The 19,567-nt window shown below is 39.8% G+C and overlaps 1 protein-coding gene across 4 annotated transcripts in view; it reads right to left on the bottom strand.

The window, feature by feature from the left end:
* Positions 1–19,567, bottom strand: part of sbno2b (strawberry notch homolog 2b) — an 82,760-nt gene that overhangs the window by 39,343 nt on the left and 23,850 nt on the right. For 2 of the 4 annotated variants that reach the window (XM_074635640.1, XM_074635639.1), the window contains exon 4: positions 11,313–11,436. In XM_074635640.1, coding sequence (XP_074491741.1) covers positions 11,313–11,436 — 124 coding nt within the window. Of the gene's footprint in view, positions 1–2,749; positions 3,183–11,312; positions 11,437–19,567 lie in introns of those variants that run through there. The other 2 variants (XM_074635642.1, XM_074635641.1) reach the window with 2 other exon arrangements.

Raw genomic sequence — 19,567 nt, forward strand, 5'->3', positions numbered from 1 at the left:
TTCTGAATACTGTCAGACCTGATAGATTTAGTGTGTATCCTGCATGAATTGTTTTTAACGACCAGCAATAACTAGCTAGGATATCACCCTGTTATGTTGTCTTTTCACCTACTGTAGCACCACCCTGAGTTATTCCTATGATAATTGGCACTGATGTGTGATAGATTTACCAGAATGCTCATGAAATAGGTTTAATTATTGCTGACATAGTTAGGTATTGGTTAAGAGGATATGCAAGATAAGCAAGGCGACAACCTCTAATTTCTCTTTGCAGCATAAGACACCTGCATTTCTGGCATCCATGCTCTATTTTTTCGCTCCCCCATTCTCTCCACCACCACTCATCATCAGTCCAACCCCCCATGCTCTCACTCATCCTCAGCATCATTGTTTATTCATTTCCCGTAAGCTGCACGCCTAGGTCATGCTTGAGGTTTTAGCGTAATGCCAGGAAGCTGACAACATGTGCCCACCAAGAGGCTGCCGTGCTGCATCCCTGGTCTTAAGCGATAGGTTTCTAAAGGTCTATCTTAAAACAGAAGTCAGGAAATGTGCACTAAAAAGATTGAGAAAAAGAAGAAGAAGTAGAAGAAAGCCCACTAACTCAGACTGATGAAGCATCAGATTAGCCTCAGATAAACTTTGGAGAACATTTTTTGTATGGAAACGGGACTGTGGATTTTGTCCCCCAAGTGCATTAGGAAGGTAATCTCTAAATATCCAGTATGAACAGGAGGGATGAAACCTCTTTCAATGTTATTATGGGCATCAGGCTTTTTAAAAAGAAATTAGGGCCGAACATTTAAAAAAAAAAAAAAAATCTAAATCAAGATTATTTTGACTGATATTACAATTGTGATATGATTTGCGATATTAGAGAGTATGATCATTTTTACATCATTATTCTCATTTTCATTAAAAAAACATATAGAAATGATTATAGTGTTATTTTTGCGGGGATATGTACCAAACAAAGATGTTTTAATAAGTCTGTAGAATATGATGTGTAGGCCAGGACAGCTCTGCAGCACCACAGTATTTAATTAAAATGGTATTTTGACACACATTTTGCCTTTAACAATTAGTGAGTCCCCTGTGATTTGAAAATTGCAGTCGGTCATATTGCGATTTCCATAAAATTTTGATTCATTGTGCAGCCCTAAAAGAATTTTCTGAGAAAAATTGTGAACCTATCCTTAAAGGGTGTAGAATTTGTGACATAAGGTAATAAGTACACACTGATAATGATATTGATGTATGGATACCGTCTACACATGTTGTGGACAGAGACCTGCCAGTCATGTCAGGGAGAAACTTAGCTAATGTCAAACACAACAACGAATAAACTGTCCAACTTCGGCCTGCTGTGTACTTTTTTTCATCTATGTAAACGTTGTTTAGCGCATACACTACTTATATATATCCTTTATTTAATCAGGTAAAAAACTCATTGAGATTAAAATCTCTTTTCCAAGAGTGACCTGGTTTCAAGATAGTTTTGAAACCACTGATTGTTCAATTTCTCAGGTTTCTGTGAATTAAAAAAATGCTGATGTGGCGAGATTAGCCAATCAACTTAATCAGAAATTCAGTGGAAAGGGGCAGAGCAAGCCTGAAGTTTAGTTTACTAGCACAAAGGAAGGGATAAAAAACAGAAGTATATAACAACTAACAACACAGATTGAGCAAGAGAGGTAAGAAACCCCAGATGGCTTATAGTAAAAAACCTCCCCTCCAGGTTTAACAATTTATCCTGATACTAGCCTCGCACCAATAAAGACATTAAACTGATCTGAACTACATTTCCACTAAAGCTATGTAGTCTACTGAACTACAAATAAAAAAAACCCGATGCAGTTCTTTTTATAGTGCAGTCAAACAATGGCCATATTTAATAGCCATCCAGTAAACAGACAAGAGTGCTATTTAGCCTGACAAGATATCAGGTTCTCGCACTTACTGGAAGACAGCAAGGAGTGAGGCAGACAATCATTTGTCATAGTTCCTGGCTGGGAATAAGTCTCAAAGGCGCACAGGGTGGCTGACTGGCAACTCTGGCCTGCCAGCAACAAAATTCACAGCCTGAAATGCTGATGACTAACTTGGGTAAACCTGGGTTACCTTCTTTGGCATTTTCTCTTTCAATAAACAGATTAGTGTTGTGTGCAGATAATAAAGAAGGAGACTAAATTACTGTTTTAAAGAGGATTTAAGCCTGGTCCTACTCTAAAACAAAGTGCAATGGATATTTCTATTACAAATGTTCTTAGTCTAGCTTGTGGCTCAGTCTTTCTCCAGGAAACCAGCCTTTGTAGGTTTTGACATTATGCAGTTTAGGTCTGTATAACTTTTCAATAAAGTGTAATATTATTTTAATAACAACAGATCAATTCCAACAGAGGCCAAACTCTAAACAGAAAATACAGAGTAAAGAAAAACCCCCGGCCTGCCCCCATTAGTGTTCTGATAATAAGGAAGTATTTTCAAAATTCACTCAAGGAAGTTAAAAATAAAAAGACAGTCATAAATGGGTAATGAAGTGCTTAGCAATCATATCTAGAAGTAGATTGAAAATAAAAATAAAACTCTTCACACAAGCAGCTTTCAGTTTGTCACATTTCCTTATCTAACGGTTTTCAGTTACTGACCGTGACATAAAAAATAAGAGTTTTCAACAGAATAACAGCAAGTCTTAAAACAACAGACTTCATATAATATATACAAAAAAAGAAGCAAACAGTACCAGTACCTTGGGAAGCGGTCGTCCCAGCTGTGAATACAATTTAGTCCAGAGCTGCATGAGAGACATGGGTCCAAACGCTGCAGTATGGGAGGGGGGTAAAATACACACACTCATCCACTCCTGCTTCACCTTGAATTCCTGAATGCGACAGCCTCTTCCATGTGTAGCTCAAAGTGTTGGTATTCACCTTACAGCTGGTGCCCTTCCACCAAACAGTGGACTCTCACTAGCCCTTTCACAGTTCCTCTCTGGCTCAACACACACATCTGCCTCTACCGCAGGTACGCTCTGGGCAACAAACTGACACATACACACTCTGTTCCTCTCACAAACACGTCTAAAACATGCTTCCTGCTTCACCAGGGACAGTCAGGTATTTGCATAGGACGGCTTAGTCATAGTGATTGTGGACTAGTTCCTCAGAGCTCAAAAAGGTGGTTGGAGAGTGAGTGAGAGTGCAAGGGAGGGGAGGGGAGAGGTGGGGAGAAGAGGGAGGGAGGAGGGAGGAGCTTTCAGGAAATGATGCTTTTGTTGGTAAGTGACTAGAGTTACTGGCAGTCGGGCCCATTTTACTGTACATGGTGTAACTCAACCGCATTTGTAGTGTAAACAGTATTGCGCTGTGGACCTGGCCGCTCCTCACACCCCGCTGCTTACCGCTATGTTTAATGGGCCTGGATTATATTTAATGATTATTATATTTAGAGACAGACTCGCTGCCTGGCTGCCTGTCTTTCTTCATACTCTGCTTTTTGTCTTTCTAGTTGTCTGCACAGGCTCAATTTCAAGGCTGCTGTTCAAGTAATGATTACTGATTAATATAATGCTCTTTAGTCTAGAGGTGTAAAAGCTAGAAGGAAGTGTTGTCTCATTATTCGGAGCAGTGTGTCACTTCTGAGAATGGGGTTTCCAGCAGAATTAAATTGTCAGTTAGCCTGTCAAAACAGGTCCCTAATAATTCAGCTCACTTATGCTAAAGAAACAGACAGCTTAAGTAAGAAGGAGGCAGCTGAAGTGGTCAGATCAAGTGCAAGCTGCAAATTTGCATATCCACAGTGTCTTCCAGGCGTTCTATCTGTGCTTCATCATAAATGGTCATTCCCACTTACTTACTGGAATTGGGGCTGTGATTGTTGAAAAAAAAATATTCTGGGAATCTGGTGGCAAGTGGATTATTTCGACAAATTCAAGATGCTGATCAAAGACAGTGTCGTAACATTTACACGTTAACTGTTTAAGAGCCAGTCACGAATGAAGAAAATGTGGTATTTCAAAACAGAAATAATGTGATTTATCTCCTTCATGAATGGACTAGAGGAGTCCATTTGCACACCCAGCTTCCAGGAATAGGTGATATCATGTCAGCAATGGTTAAGGTACTGTAATGTCCATCTCTGCTGGACTGAAGGGGAGTCAGACTCCCAGAGACGGAGCGGCGCCTGTCCATGGTGTCATCATGGTATGAGTGGGAATCCTCTTAATAATATGTGTGAGTGTGTGTGTGTGTGTGTGTGTGTGTGTGTGTGTGTGTGTGTGTGTGTGTGTGTGTGTGTGTGTGTGTGTATGTGTGTGGGTTAGTGGTGCATAGAGGGTCAATGGGGAGGAATTAATCATTGATGAGCTTCTTTTGACTTCTCAAACACACCTCATTGCATCACAGCCTAAAGAAGGTATGATCCATGCCTGTTTTCACAGACAACACATAACAGAGTTGGTGTGCAGACACTGTGACATGCAGTCTCATCGTCTCATGCACTTCTGCTGTTTTTGCAAAATCCTGGCGATGATTGTAATGTGGCTGCTTGAGACCACATATGAGCAGAATTTGTTATCGTTTAGATTTTGGTCATTCTGATTTAATTTCTTATTCTCATATGGTTCTCATTGATTCCTGGTTTCAGACGCATCAGTTCATCCTGGGTTGTTATGATTATAACGTGTTATGATAAATGTTACACGTGCAGCAGGAAATGCTTTGCCCTGTTAGATGAACTTCCTCTGTTGCATGAAATTGTTTTTGCACTATATTTTCCTGTATCACTAAGATCTTTCGTAAGTGCTAGCATAGTGTAATGTAAACACTAAACATGTGCACTGACACAATGCGTAATCGGCAATGTAAACAAAGGTGCAGTAGGTCTAAACTTTGCTTTAGGAATTAGAGGAACTGCAGTTATTTGTTTAAAAAACAGGCTAAATAGAGGTTGAACCATCCAACGCTACTCTAAAACTAAAGTGGATCAGGTGGAGCACACACACTCCCCAAAGAAAACAGTGCAACTATTAACAACCCTTTAAATTAACCTTTAACTTCCTCCTTCAAACTAGGCCATTGAAATGAAGTGCTGGAGCACCTTAGAAGGAAGTAACTGAGAAATACCAACTGATTTATATCATGATTGGCTTGCCGCAAGAAATAAGTCTAGAAAAACAAGATGATCTTCTCTGTCAGAAAAATAAAATCCCAGAGGCAGCTTCAGAGTGAAACATTTGTTTTTATGAAGTAATCTAATTATAGCAACTGAATATTTTTTTAAGAAATATTTCCTTGTAATTCAGCATGGCACATTTAGTATCTTAAGAAGCAATTGGATTCTGAAGAGAATTTTAAGTTTATTGTGTTTGAACTATGCTTGTCAGTGCAAAATAAGGATGTAATAATTATAGCAAAAGTTCAAAAGTAAATGCATGAAAGTAACCCTGGAATCAGTGGGTGTTATGCTCTGTGGTTAGCATTTTTAACCAAGTTTGAGACTAATTGTATTTTTGCAGTGGAAGTTCCTGTTCTTATTATGCCCACAGGGTTCCCTGGGTTCTCCCACTTTAAATACATATACAGTATGTTAGGGATATTGTCTCGCCTTTGACAAAGGTACTGACCTTAAATCTCTAGCTGGTCTATTGTACCACTTGCTACTACTTACAGTTAGGAATAGGGCTGGGAGGCTTATATCCCGATTCAACACTATCACAATTCTTGGGTGCCGATTGGACATGGATTGTGATTTTCAAAGTATTTCCATACTTTACTGTACCCCACTTTTTCCCCCTAGTTAGGATGGGTAAATGGCTGAAGACACGTTCAGGATTTGGGATGTGACAAAATTAGCAAATACAGTTATATATATAACGGAGAAGATCTGTAAAAGCAGACTTAATGCATATCAACTCTTCCTAGAAGTGCACCGCGCACACGAGTGTGAATGTGTAATAGTGAGAAGAACCGCATAGAGAAAGAACGAGAGTATGTAGTAACAGACTAACACTGTGAGTATCCCTAAACGTGCCTTAGTGCGTGTACACGTGTACATACAGTTACAGTACATAGAGAATACAGTATGTGTGTTAATCTGTGCGCTTGCAAAGTGCTGTTCACTCTTTGAGGTTAGCCAGAGTGGTTAGTGAATGAGCTCTGCTTTTTTGTCTTCCAGTAAGTCTTGTTTTCAGTCTGATGCTCTGCATAAAAGTTCACAGGCTTTAGATCCACAAATGACCCAAGCTAAGACAGGTGTGCACATTCTCTGAATGAGTTTTAAGATTCAACTTCTTTGAAAGCACAGTACAAGGGGTCTGCCATTATTTTTTGTACAGAATAAAGGTTAATGTAGATCAGTAAATATGATTACGCCTCAATTTGGTTTTGTCAAAGTTTCCACTGTTTATCTTAATTCCACTGTGCCCAAGCTGAGTGTTTTGATAATACTTTATTTTAGGGGGTCATTAGTTTCCCAGTAACTCCCAAGAAAGGGTTTAATGTGTGACTGCTATTTTTGGGGAAGTTTCCTGGAGAGGACTGTGCAATTTGGTGCCAAAATATCAAATGATCCATAACTGTATGCTGTAAATTTTATTCATAAAGCCATAATCTAGATCCATTTAATCTGTAAAATATCTACAAAATAGAAAATAAATAACATACAAATAGCTAGATGAATGTATGTCATTCACTTAAATTAGTGGATTATTTATTTATGATGTGTATGAATTACTTGCAATGTCATCTACTACATTATCATAGATTTGATGCCATAAGGGGAAAAAAATATAGGATCATCAGTGGAAGTTTCTATTGTGACATAACTGGGACATTTTCTGGTGCCATTGAAGCACAATTCAATTGTCCAAATCAAATAGATGTTACTAAAAATGTGAGGCGCCAACTTCATCCACATCATTGTCTAGTGGCCACGTATTCCATTTCAGTTATCAGCTAGTGATATACTGTAATTGACTGATAATCTAAGAAGGATATCAAGTCTCAAATGGGAGTCTATTAATTCTAATACAAACACAAACATCTAGAGATAGATATCCTGTCCACATGTTCCAACAGTGTGCTTCCTTACAATATGAGGATATTCCAACAGAGCTCTGGTGAACTGCATAAACAAACTGTAACAGTGCGGGAAGCCGTGCAAACCGACAGAGATTTCACTAATGACTCCACAGCTGTAAGTGAAACAGGGAAATGGCTGAGACAAAGATGGCGGTCACCTGACGAACTAAACAATCACCTCAACTATTCCACCCAGTCACACATGCCGGAACGTTTTCTGTCACGTCATGGTTCAATAGTGCGAGGAAGACAAGATATCCTGCTTTCTGATAGAAGGGGGGAAAAAACGGGCATGGTGGGAAATAAAGTGGGGGGTGAAAAAGGGGTCTGAGTGTGAGGTGGTGGATTAGTCATGATGACCCCGTGACTTACATTTTCTCTGCATGCCTCACATGGTAGGGAGTGTCCAAAAACCAGAAAGAACAGCTGAGAAAGCACAACACAAGCACAAAACCTCCCTCTCTGTCTCACTCAGGCACCATAACATTCCACGTCTCCACTGCTGGGGAACCAAACTTGCTGCTTGTGAACGCAACAATGATGAAGGAGTTAATTTAAACTTAACTACACTGTGAGGCCATACGTTTCTAAATATGTAGACAGACGAGTAGATCCAACTGGGATCACATAATCATGAACCCTCTTAACTGCGTGTAAGGAAGAAAGCTATAGCCAGACGGGCTAAAACAGGCACATGGAAAACAAGTAGGGAAACCCCACTTGAATCACAAAATCCATGCCAGCACCACAACGCACGTGATGAGGATGACACATCACTTTCTTGTATATAAAAGCCTTCATGCATGTCCTTTGTTCTTGAAATCCCCACAGTTTAAAATACATTTTCATTTAACTTTTCTTCTTTTTCCCACAGAACCATCTCACTCATCCACACACCTTGACACAAACATGAAGTGAAACTTGTGTGTAGATTTTGTGTCTATGTGTGCTTCCCTTCTAACTGTTGCTTATTGTAAACCACAGAATATGTTACCAGAGATTTCTGGGAATTTGTTTTCTACTAAGGGGGTTAATAAAAGGAAGCAAAATCAGCAAATACATACAAGTCTAATATAGCCTCAAAATGGACATAAAAAGCTTACAAACCACTAATATCAGATGGAAATATCCTATGACTTTTTAAAGGGGACATATCATGCTCATTTTCAGGTTCATAATTGTATTTTGGGTTTCTACAAGAACATGTTTACATGCTTTAATGTTCAGAAAAACATTATTGTTCTCATACTGTCTGTTTCAATAAACCTGTATTCACCTTCCGCCTGAAACGCTCCGTTTTAGCGCCTGTCTCTTTAAAACCCGCTCCTGAAAAAGCCCAGTCTGCTCCGATTGGCTTGCGAGAAAAATATGGTGCATCTTTGCAAAGGTAGTTCTCAAGCCAAAGAACAAATATCGCCCAGAAGTGAAAGTCAGCGGAAAAGCCATTTTGGACTGAATGCGACTACCGGACAGCAGTTAAACGTCCGCCTGAAAAGTGCTATGCAATAGTAAAACAAAATGATTTCTATTCTGTTGTCATATTCTACCGAAATGGCCTGTGTTGAACAATAAAATGTTATAAATATAATAGGCATTTTCAGTCCAAAATGGCGGAGGATTTGTTGTCAAAAAAACACCGGAGCCTAATGTGCCTGCATGTGACATAGGAAGGGGAACCAAATCTGAATGGCTTATTGAATCACATGTTTTCTGATCTAGACAGCCCACAAAAAAACTGACTGGGTTGTCTTATTTCACATTTTGTGAGTTGGTAAGCACTCCATATACCCAAATGTATGAAAACAAGCAGTGAAAATGTGAGTTTTCAAGATATGTCCTCTTTAATGGAAGTGACCCTTGACACTTGAATGAGTGAACACTCCTATCCACAACTTGCAAGCGTTTCTGTGCCGGCCACATTATAATGTGCACCTGTAAGGATCTAACTTAATTTGGCAAGACCTTGCTTAACATCAAATAAACTGTCAAATGTAGCCTTAAGCTTTTATCAAACCCTCAGGCTGGAAGTCTCCAGAGAGACAAAAAAACTCTACTGAGCTGCAGCACACAGCAGTTTAGGAAAAACACACCCCTCAATGCCAAACTGGCTCATTTATAGTAATTTGAGGTTTGTCTTACAAATGGTATTCCCTTGTGCATTAGAATGAATGTATTGCATTGTAGTCTTGTGAATGCTGCATTACATGTATTAAATAATAAAGCAACCTGCAAGAAAAACTATAATTTTTCTCATCATTTGTCACAGCCTTCTTTTTTGCTCCATATTCGCTGGGTTTCATTATCATGTGCATATTAATAGAAAATAAACTCAACCCTCCGCTTTGAAAAAGAAATACATAAGAAGACATAAAATCCAGGTCAACAGCAGTTTAAACCGATACCATAAAACATCTGTATTATTCAGTGAAAAGCCTTAAAAACGCATATCAGGTTAAGAAACGCCTTTTCCCTTGCCGTTGCTGTCACACCACACCGCATCCCTTATTATTTACTGCTTTGGCCTCATGTTGAACCAAGAGAAACCCAGATAGATGTGCCCTCTCTACTGTCAGACAGGCTAATCATACTGCAAGTCTGCTTGGTAACCCATGACTGCCCTTCTTTAAAACTCATCATCATAGCATATTTTCTAATATGGTTCCATAATGGCGCTCATCAGCTCAACCCAAATAGGCCTCAGATTAGAAACTCACTGGCCTGTGTTATTACAATTGGCTCCTATTCATATGATTCTAACTATAAAGGAATTGGCTGGACGGACACACAAGTGCACAGAAATAGAAAATGCAAATGATGGATAGTAATCATCTTGAATGGTGAGGTAAATAAATGAGTGAGTTGAAGCATACAGCTTTACAATTACACATCCTGAAATGAACGTCCTAGTCTTATAGCTGTATCTCCCCAGGTTGGGGATAATCCCACTCAAATGATTCACTTAAAAAATAACTTTCAGGTGACATATCACACTTTGTGGACTCATTCCAAGCATGACTGAACATTACAAAGAGATTCTGGGTTTACCTAACAGTGATTTCTAAAGATGCAGAGCGGAAGTGGAGAATGACTTTAAATTACAGTGTCTTATTAATGACATGCCTTGACAGGAATGGGGCAGGTACTGCTGCAGTCGTCTAGACAACACCAGCCTTTAATCAGGCTGCTCTATGGTAAACTAAGCAGAGCTGAATACACATGGAGCACAGGATGAAAGAAGTGGGTGGGAGGCACGGTTCTTGCCTCTGATAAGCAAGTCAGAGAGGGACAGGTGGGAGAAAAACTAGAAAAACTAGAATCTAAGGCCCTGTTCAGACCTGGCATTAACATGCGTCCTGAGTGATGATCGGATCACAAGTGGACAGCTTTAAATACATCTGTCCACACCTGGCATTAGAATGCGTCTCCGCATGCGTCTTGAGTGACCACTTGTGATCCAACCTCGCTTCCCCGCTCTATATGCAAATAAACACGTAATAAATACATGGCTAACACAGCAGATGTTGTGATGTAATATTACAGGAATGTCAGTAGTAATATCCTACATATTTGTGAATTCAGGTACATTTTATTAACATCAAAATATACGGTTATTGTACCGGCGGTCCCGGGTACCTCCATGCCACCGGCACCGCTGCCTTTGCCAGGCAACAGCGGGGCACAGAGTTTCAGAGAGCCGGAGATGAGAGAGAGCGAGCGAGCAGGCGGGCGTAAGCCACGTGCAAAGCACTGGAACAAAAACACAGACACATCTCAGACAGTATGATAATAATGCATTTCCCGTGCTTAGTCTGTAGATTATGTAGCCTATAAATAGATATATTTTAATAAAATACTGTTGTACCGACAGAATACAGTAGAGCAAAGAGGCTGTTTCCATGCTGCAAAGCGCTTGCGTCTGCCTGGCTATTCACATGAGGAGCGCAGTGAGACCCATTGAGTAGGCGGTCCTTAATGTGGCTCAGGACACATTCACGTACACACTGCTAAAAGAATGTGATCATATGTGGCCCAGACCACTTCTGAATGTGGTAAGAGCGCTCAGATCTCAATGCGTCTTGAGTGCATTCACACCTGTACTTAGAGCTGTCCACTTGTGATCCGATCACTCAGGACGTATGTTAATACCAGGTCTGAACAGGGCCTAACAGTGTTTTCATAATGGCTCTTGTAAGCACTTTAATTTGTCAGGTTCAACAGATTTATGAAACAAACCTGGGGGAAGTCTCCATTCCTAGGGAGGTTGAGGCTGGAAAAGTCCACGTCAGGGAATCCCGAGTACATGTCCATGGGCACATCCGGAGTGGTGGTGGTAGTGCTGCTGTTCAAGTGGTATTGCCTAGAGGGGGAAAAAGAGATTTAGTTTGTTTCACAGCTAATTCTCCAAGTCACACTGACACTTGCTGTTTTCTTCACCCTCATACAGTCACACACTTACACCTGCCAAGTACAACCAGAGCCTTGAGTTGAGCACTGAAAAGCATCTCGTGTGATCAAGTGGTCGAGCGTCACAGTCAGAACAGAGGATGAGGTTTTTTTTTAACCTAGTACTGTAATACTTACTGATCTAAAACTATTCTACTGCGTCATGGTGTTATCAGCAATTCCAACACGTCACACAGACCTAACGGGTGAATACACTTTCAGTTTTGTTTGTTGGCGACGGTCGGAAAATGTAATTATGGAATGGACTGATGCCAGTGGAGTGAAGCAATATACTCTTGTCTTTCTAAATCAAAGTGTCTAAGAATCCAGGTGTTCAAACTGTCAAAGATACAAGAGGGATAATAGAAACACATATATCACGTCAGACAGAGTTAGAGGGAGAGAGGGAGAGGGAGAGAGGGAGAGGGAGAGGGAGAGGGAGAGAGAGAGAATGGAGGACAGGAACAGCTCCTACCCGCTGTGAGAATCCAAGGATCAACTATCATTATTACCAACCGTTCTCACCTCAGCCCAATGTTAAGATCCGACACCTTGTATTCCCAACATGAGACATTTTCAGTTTCTTGCTGAGTACAAGTCATCATAAAGTAACCACCAACTTCGCTGAAAGTGGTGGACATTCACTCAAAATGAAAGCAAAACTAAACCTGTGTTAAGGTGGAACTGTAACCTCCCATGTTCCTCTCATCCAATCATGTGGCAGGGCTCAGGCTCAGAGGGACTGAGCTTGGCCAAAGCTATTCACAGGATTTGGCTCTGGGTCCTCAAGCACGGGCCAGAGATCAGCGAGACTGATTGATTTAAGTTCAAAACACACCGAGAGGATGAAAAAGGCAGCCTTTAGACAGTCAATAGAAGCAGGTCTATGAAAACATGGTTCCTGTGATTTTTTTGTTCAATTCTCCAAACAACATGCAGCAAAATTTGATATTTAACCGTGTCCATGTTTCAAATGTTCTATTTTTGGTGAGAATCTGTTTTCAAAATTCAGCATCATCTTTTAGAGAACCATAAATATCACTGGGTTGAGATGAAAACAATTTTTTCATTGGGGCATGTAGACAACTGAGAAGAAGTGCTGCTGGGACTTTGTGGTAGTCACATACAGGTGCTCTTTGGATCTTTCGGGTGTACTGTGCTTATTCAGTCTGGTGAAAGGCTCATTGCATGGGTAGAATATGATCTAAAAAAGTCTCCTTCAAAAATGATCTAAGGCACACATGTTTATTTTACATGGTAACAATTGTTTAAAATGACCAACCTGTTGCGACTGACATAGGTCTTCATCAGGGTTACTGTTGAGGTTTTTACACATAAAGGAATAGTGATCATAAATGTACAAATGTTTGGGAAAACGCCAACTTTTGGGGGGATTTTTGCTATGGTTCTGCTTTCTGCAAGCAAATAAGAACCTTTATATACTTTACACATCGCTTTACAAACTGTTACACCTCTGTGTTTATGTATAAATATATATACACAGTATAAATACATATTTATTACTTCTCTATACATACTACACTCCTGTTTACACCTCTGTATATATATCTTTAGTACTTCTCATTACATACATTCCTCTTTACACCTCTATGTACATATATTACTTCTCAATATGCATATACAGTACATACTTCATCCCGTTTACATTCAGTTTTCCCATCTGAAATACTGTCTCCCAATAAATTACAAAATTACATTTACATTATCATTTTATATTTACTTACGTTTATATTTAAGCCCTATATTTTAACTTCACTATTTTATGCCTTAGATTATCATTTTGCTTTTGCTTTTACTTGTGTCATCTCCCCTTTTATATATACATATTATAATATATGTACATATTTTATGAGTAATCTTGAAGGAACCTACAACCAAAGATTTTTATTGCCAATGACTGCTTTGCTGGAATTGACAAATATGAAAACCGTGAACCTTGAAGTTAAATGAGACAATGGAATTGAAAAACGCCAGATTAACTATTGTAATCATGATGAGCGGTGAACATAAATTCAAAGGCATGAGGTTGTATAGAAACATCATAGCGCTGAGAATGGTAACAATCATCCACACTGGAAATCCCCTTCCTGTCCTTTCAACCAACAGTGATATGACAGCGATATTATTACAGCAGAAGTCTTGGCAGGATGACATTAGCTGCTTTCCAACAACACAAAGCCGGTTTGGGGCTCCCAGCCAAAGGATCTGATTGACTTAGTGTTTGTGTCCATGGAGCCTTCCCATACTACGCAGCCTGTAGCTGTGTACAGATCATCTGTTGAACCGTGTCATTGTTTCACAATCACTTTGAGAGGCTAAAAACATACTAGCCAGGCATGTAACAATGTCATTTTACTTTAAAAACATTTTACAAAGGTCTGCTTTATTTCTTCATAATAAGTTCATAATAAGGGGACTTAAAGTGTTGCAACCACTTTATGATTCATACATTATAATGTAGGCCAGTCATAAAGTTTTATCTTGCAGGTTCATCGGAAGTACTGTTCTTCAAAACACACTTAACGTGCAATTAACCAACATCCTTTCAACACATCAACTGCAGTAAAACTTGCAATAACATGGAAAATAAAGCTCAAATTGAAAAGAAAAATAATTCTTTACACCTTATATTAGCAGGTATAATGCATAAATGTAGGTCTTGAACAAGTACTGTTAAGACAAAGACAGACATACCCTAATAGATCAAAATTCCACCCAAAACCACAACTTTTATGATAAGGAGAATAACGGAAAGAGCACTGTGTTAGTGCTTTTGTGGGTTAAGAAAAAAGAAGAATTACCCCATGTATGCAACACACAGCATGTTCCACTGCTTTTTTTTTTTTTTACTAAGTTTGTGTTTTAGAGTTCAGATCTAGATTAATTGCTAAAAAATGTTTTAAAGGCCATGAACTCCCATAGTTTAACTCAAACTGTTAAAAAAAACTTTTTTATGATTTAGAAATGAGCAACAAAGAAGTAAAAAAAAATTGAGCCACTGACCCCTCATTGCATTTTCAAATAATATATATAGACTCATAGCTACCATGTCCTTGTATTCAAGTAAGCAGCAGGACTATTCCAATTTTTCTGTAATTTAAACAGACCTAAAAAGTAGTCATTAAAAGACAAAGGTTCAGTAAATTGTGAGGAAACACGCCCATCAGATCGACAAACATATATTGCCGCTTCCACAGAAATACATGTTTATCAAAGATTTAACCGGACACTCAGACTATACAGTAAACAATGACATCCTACAATAACCAACTACTAAGATTCCTTGGAAGAACTCTTCCTTACAGCCAACACAATCTCTCTATGCCATCAACAGTGTGAAGTAAGTGAACTTTGACTCATAGCACTGGGAAACACTTCAGTCTGGCTGCAGACAGTAACAACAGTGAATAACGGAGAACGGGCAGGCAGCAGTTCAAGCCAAATTTTGGAGTAAAGCTGCATACCATACCATACCACACCACACCACACTACACCAGATAACACACCAAATAAGGCCTTGCGGAGATTAGAACAGGGTTGTGCGGTGGTGTGGGAGCGTCACTTAAATGGCCTATTTGAGTGACACACATTCGATTGACCCATTTGATTTGAATGGCCCATTGATCGCTGGTTATGTGATTGGCCACCGCAGCATGACGTCAGGTTCCGTTTCAACTTTTTCTGCATCCCCTGCGATCCCTTAACCTGCCCCTGTCAGATGGTTTGTTTCACAGAACCACCTGAGAAGCCGTCATTGGAAACTGTTTGGAAAAGGGAAGGTACTTTCAAAAAATACTTGGCATGTGATTGGATGAACCATCGGTCAATCAAACTAACGAAAGCGAAACTAACTGAAGGCATAAACATAACTGTACTTTATACAGTAAGTGTTGTACTTTGCTCTCCTTCCAATGAAGAAACACTCTCCAGTTCTGAGATGACTGATGCTATTGCAACATCTACGCTAACCTGTTCAGGAGCCGCCATTGTTGTTTAGAACGAACAGTCGCCTCTCCGTGTCGTCTCACACTACGGTCTCACACACTTAAACCACGGCCGTAGCTGCAGTAGCTCCTAACAGGACGCTGATTGGTCCTTTGTCTGGCGAGCCGGACACAAGCGCATTACTTGGAGCCTGACAAAATTTTCGTTTGACATTTGATGCTGCGATTCTCGCGACAATCTCATGACAATGTTAGAATCCAGTTGCCGTGCAAGATAAGCGGTCCCCACCACCGCAGCCCAAACGCACAACCCACCTTTTGTGTGTACGCAGCCTAAGGAGATCAAAAAGCTCACCTCGATTCATGGTCGAGGTGCGGCAAAAAGAAAATGGTTAAAAGACAGAAGCGCTGATGTTTTTTCGGACAATTTTTTTTAAATGTAGTCTATAATAGAGAAGGAAATGATGTTCACTATCAAGTAATATAATTTAGTTCTTATTCACAGAACAATGTAAACCTTAAATACTGCACACAATGTTTGCAGTATTTTCATGATTGATAACTTAAGAGTTGGTCATAGACAATCAGAAATAACCAAGACATAAAAATAGAAGCAGATTTCTGGTCTGTTTGCTGTAAACAAACACCCAGACTCAGCTGTGCCGGACAGACCTAACCATACTACCACAAACTGTTACTGTTGTTTGAAAAAAAGATTCAAAACAGAATAAGAACAACAGGAAAACTCAACCTATTTTAGTTCATTAACATAATAAACAGTGCAGAGCTTTTTACTGAATTACACCATTTTTCAGGTGTGTACAATGTGGTCTTTAAGTAGTAGAGATTGCGAATATGAGGGTGAACTGCTGACATTCAGCTTTGAGCGTGTTTGAGGATGTTGACATCCAGACCAGGAGACACCAGGAGAAGGATTGGTAGGAGCGAATGGTCTCGAGGGAGTTATTAATGAAGAGAGAAGTTTTAATTGATCTACATTTTTTCATGTAACTGTAGGTCAATTTCCAACACGCCTGCAGTGGAAACTGTACAGAATAATCAATCATAACCGCCAAGTTTGATGTTCACATAAGCACGGACGTTTATGTGGTTATTTTCCAACAGTTTGGTGCTGGTTCCACAAAATTTAACCAGTGGATCCGCTGCGCGTGATTGTGGCTTTGACAGTGCACATCATCAATTAGAGCAGATACATGCTGCCTTCAGATGGTCGGAAAGAGAGTCACTAGGGTAAAAGAAAGGCCATCAGCGACCGATACTAGCGGTTAGTGGATAACGGATGACAGAAGGTGTCACAATCACTCATCAATCTTTCTGTGTCACTGACATTAATGTCATAATTAAAATAAAACTGTAGCCTAGTTTTTCCTGCGGTTGAGGAACATAGATTGAAAGTGGAAAGATAAGCAAAATATTAATAAAAGGGGTTTGTGTTATTTTACAGAGGATTATGGGTGTTAAAATCATATGGAATTAGCAATATATCAGTCTTGGAACAAGAATATCAAGTGACCCCATGTGAGGTCTTAACCCCAAGTTGGGAAAAACCGCCTTGTATCATGCAACACAGAACAGCGTCATGGCGCCAAGTGATACCCATATGGAAAAGAACCAACACCACTTTGACACAGTCCCAACAAAAACTGATCAGTTTTTATAATAAATACTATCTTTCAGAAGGCTAGTGTATTGGATTGCATTATGTTGCACAGGAGTTGCTGCTGTTATGACATCGATGCTCTGTAAACTCCAGTGTTGTGACCTATAATAAGACCTGTTCCTGTTCTGCTAACTCTACATAGTCTCAGTGACATTTTTGTCACTACTTCTGAGAATAGTTTCTGCTGTGCAGAGGTGAGTGAGTCAGTCAGTGCATCAATCAGTGCAAGCAGAGCAATGGCCCATTCACATTTTTCCTTACTGGTGATCTATTCACTCCTCTGCTTGTTCTCAAAGGCCATGTGAGAAGACAATAACAGGCTTTAAAGTTCAATCAATTGCATCATGAATGTATAGTGCAAGTCAGTTGTACTGAGCAGCAGCTTGTAGATCATGGAGGAAAAGGAGGATCATCATGTGAAAAAGAACCTGGCTGAATATCAGAAATACTGAACAACAGGACTAGGAAGAGATGCAAAAGCTGGAGCTTTAAACCGTCTGTCCTGTTTACTTGGGTGAACTGAGAGCAGAGATGAAAAACTACTGAAGTGCTGCAACAAAAATGATTACAGAGAGTGACCTCCTGATTAGAGTCATGGTTCTTTCTTAAAGAACATGTCTGGTCGCTCTGGGACAAAACATTTACTGACAAGAGAATTATGCTGAATTAACACCTTTTCAAACCATTGCTCTTGCTAGATGAGGACCTTTATGACCCACTAATGAAGCCACAAGATGATATTCAGTCACACCGATCTTGTTTAAAACCACAGACACATCATGATTTTGATCATGACATGTATGCATTGTAAGATGGAGAGTGAGATTAGGGTCTTGTAAAACCAGCTCGTTGTAAAAAAAATTATGCTTTGAGTGAGCCTGAAAACCACAGACCGTGCTCTCACGTCATCTGCTGCTTGAACTTTCAAAGAAACGCTGCACGGACAGCAAGAACAAAACAAAACACCACTACTACTTGAACAAACACTTCCTGAGTTCTGTTTAGTATGACACGGGTTTAGTGATGACTAAATCCAAGTCATTTTAGAAGTTTTGACTCGTTGGTCTTTAAAACAAGAAGTCCTTACTGTATGCAGATATACTAACCCACACAAATCTCAAATTTAATCCACACATCCATTTGTGTATGCTTTTTGTAAAAACAATACCGTGACACTGATAGTTATCATGGTAGGGCTTTCTGGCACAAGAAAAGAAACCTGTATCACAAGTGTGATATGTGGTTCAGAGTTACTGCCAAGCACGAATGTAGACACGCTTACAGAAAACCCACATATGACCGATTCATATGAATCTGCTATAACAGTAAATACCTGTTCTTGGCTGTTCTCAGACACTGCTACACACAAGAACTACATGACAGTAGTTTCAGTTTAGTCTGTCTCTTTTGCTTATATATTTTGTGCTCTCTGGTCTTGCTTTATCTCTGGTCATGGAGTCGCTGACATGTCGTTTAAAAAGGAACTGTATGTAACTTTTTACATGTATAAATAGTTTTTATTGCCAATGTGTGAACATCGATCACGTTCAGTCTTGTGTGTGTCCTTAGTGCGAGCACAAGCGTAAGCAACAGGACGCTGACTGTCGTTGACTTAACTGCCACAGGTGTCACTGTTAAAAAGCAATTTCTGATTCTTACATTGAGTCCCTTTCAATGTCAATAACATTAAATTAAACATCCATCTTAATAAACACACCCATTCACAGAAGCTAAACGGAAGCTGTGTAAGAAAATGCATGTGGACTAATTCAGATAGATGGCTCAGGTGAATCTTTCAGCTGCATTGATAGTGTATTGGACTGTGATCGCTGTCGAAACGTATTTGAGTGCACAGCAATCCTGTGGCTCGACGGATGCAATGTATACACAGACAAGGTCTGCAGTAGCTGCTTCTGCTTTGTTGACGTGCTGCTTGTGATCCATGGCTGGTGTAGAGGTGTAAGGTGTTGCACAGCCTTTGAATTACACACGAACACACACGTAGGAGGAAAGAGACAAACATCTCTCATTTAGCGGCGAGGTCATTAAAACAGAGCGGAGTTGCTAGATGTTGAGATTAACCCCCCTAGTAAGGCTGTCACAGCAGGCCACTCGCTACAGGAAATGAAGGAGGTCTGATAAAAGAGACCATCCCCTATGACGTGAACTGGTGGTGTAGTGTCAGGTTAAAAGTGGTGTACTGGCCTGATTGTGTTAGGTCACTTCAGGTGTGAGGAATGGAATAATGGGATCCAATAATATCTAATAATTCATAATAAATCATGAGAAGTGTCTGAAACACGTTAGACCCTGTTCAAACACTTTACAGCATTTCATAAAAAGGATAAAACTTTGACCTTTAGGGTTAGCACAAAATTACGGTGGAGAGCATCACATTA

This window comes from Sebastes fasciatus, chromosome 5 (assembly GCF_043250625.1).
Source record: "Sebastes fasciatus isolate fSebFas1 chromosome 5, fSebFas1.pri, whole genome shotgun sequence".
Classification (NCBI taxonomy): Eukaryota; Metazoa; Chordata; class Actinopteri; order Perciformes; family Sebastidae; genus Sebastes; species Sebastes fasciatus.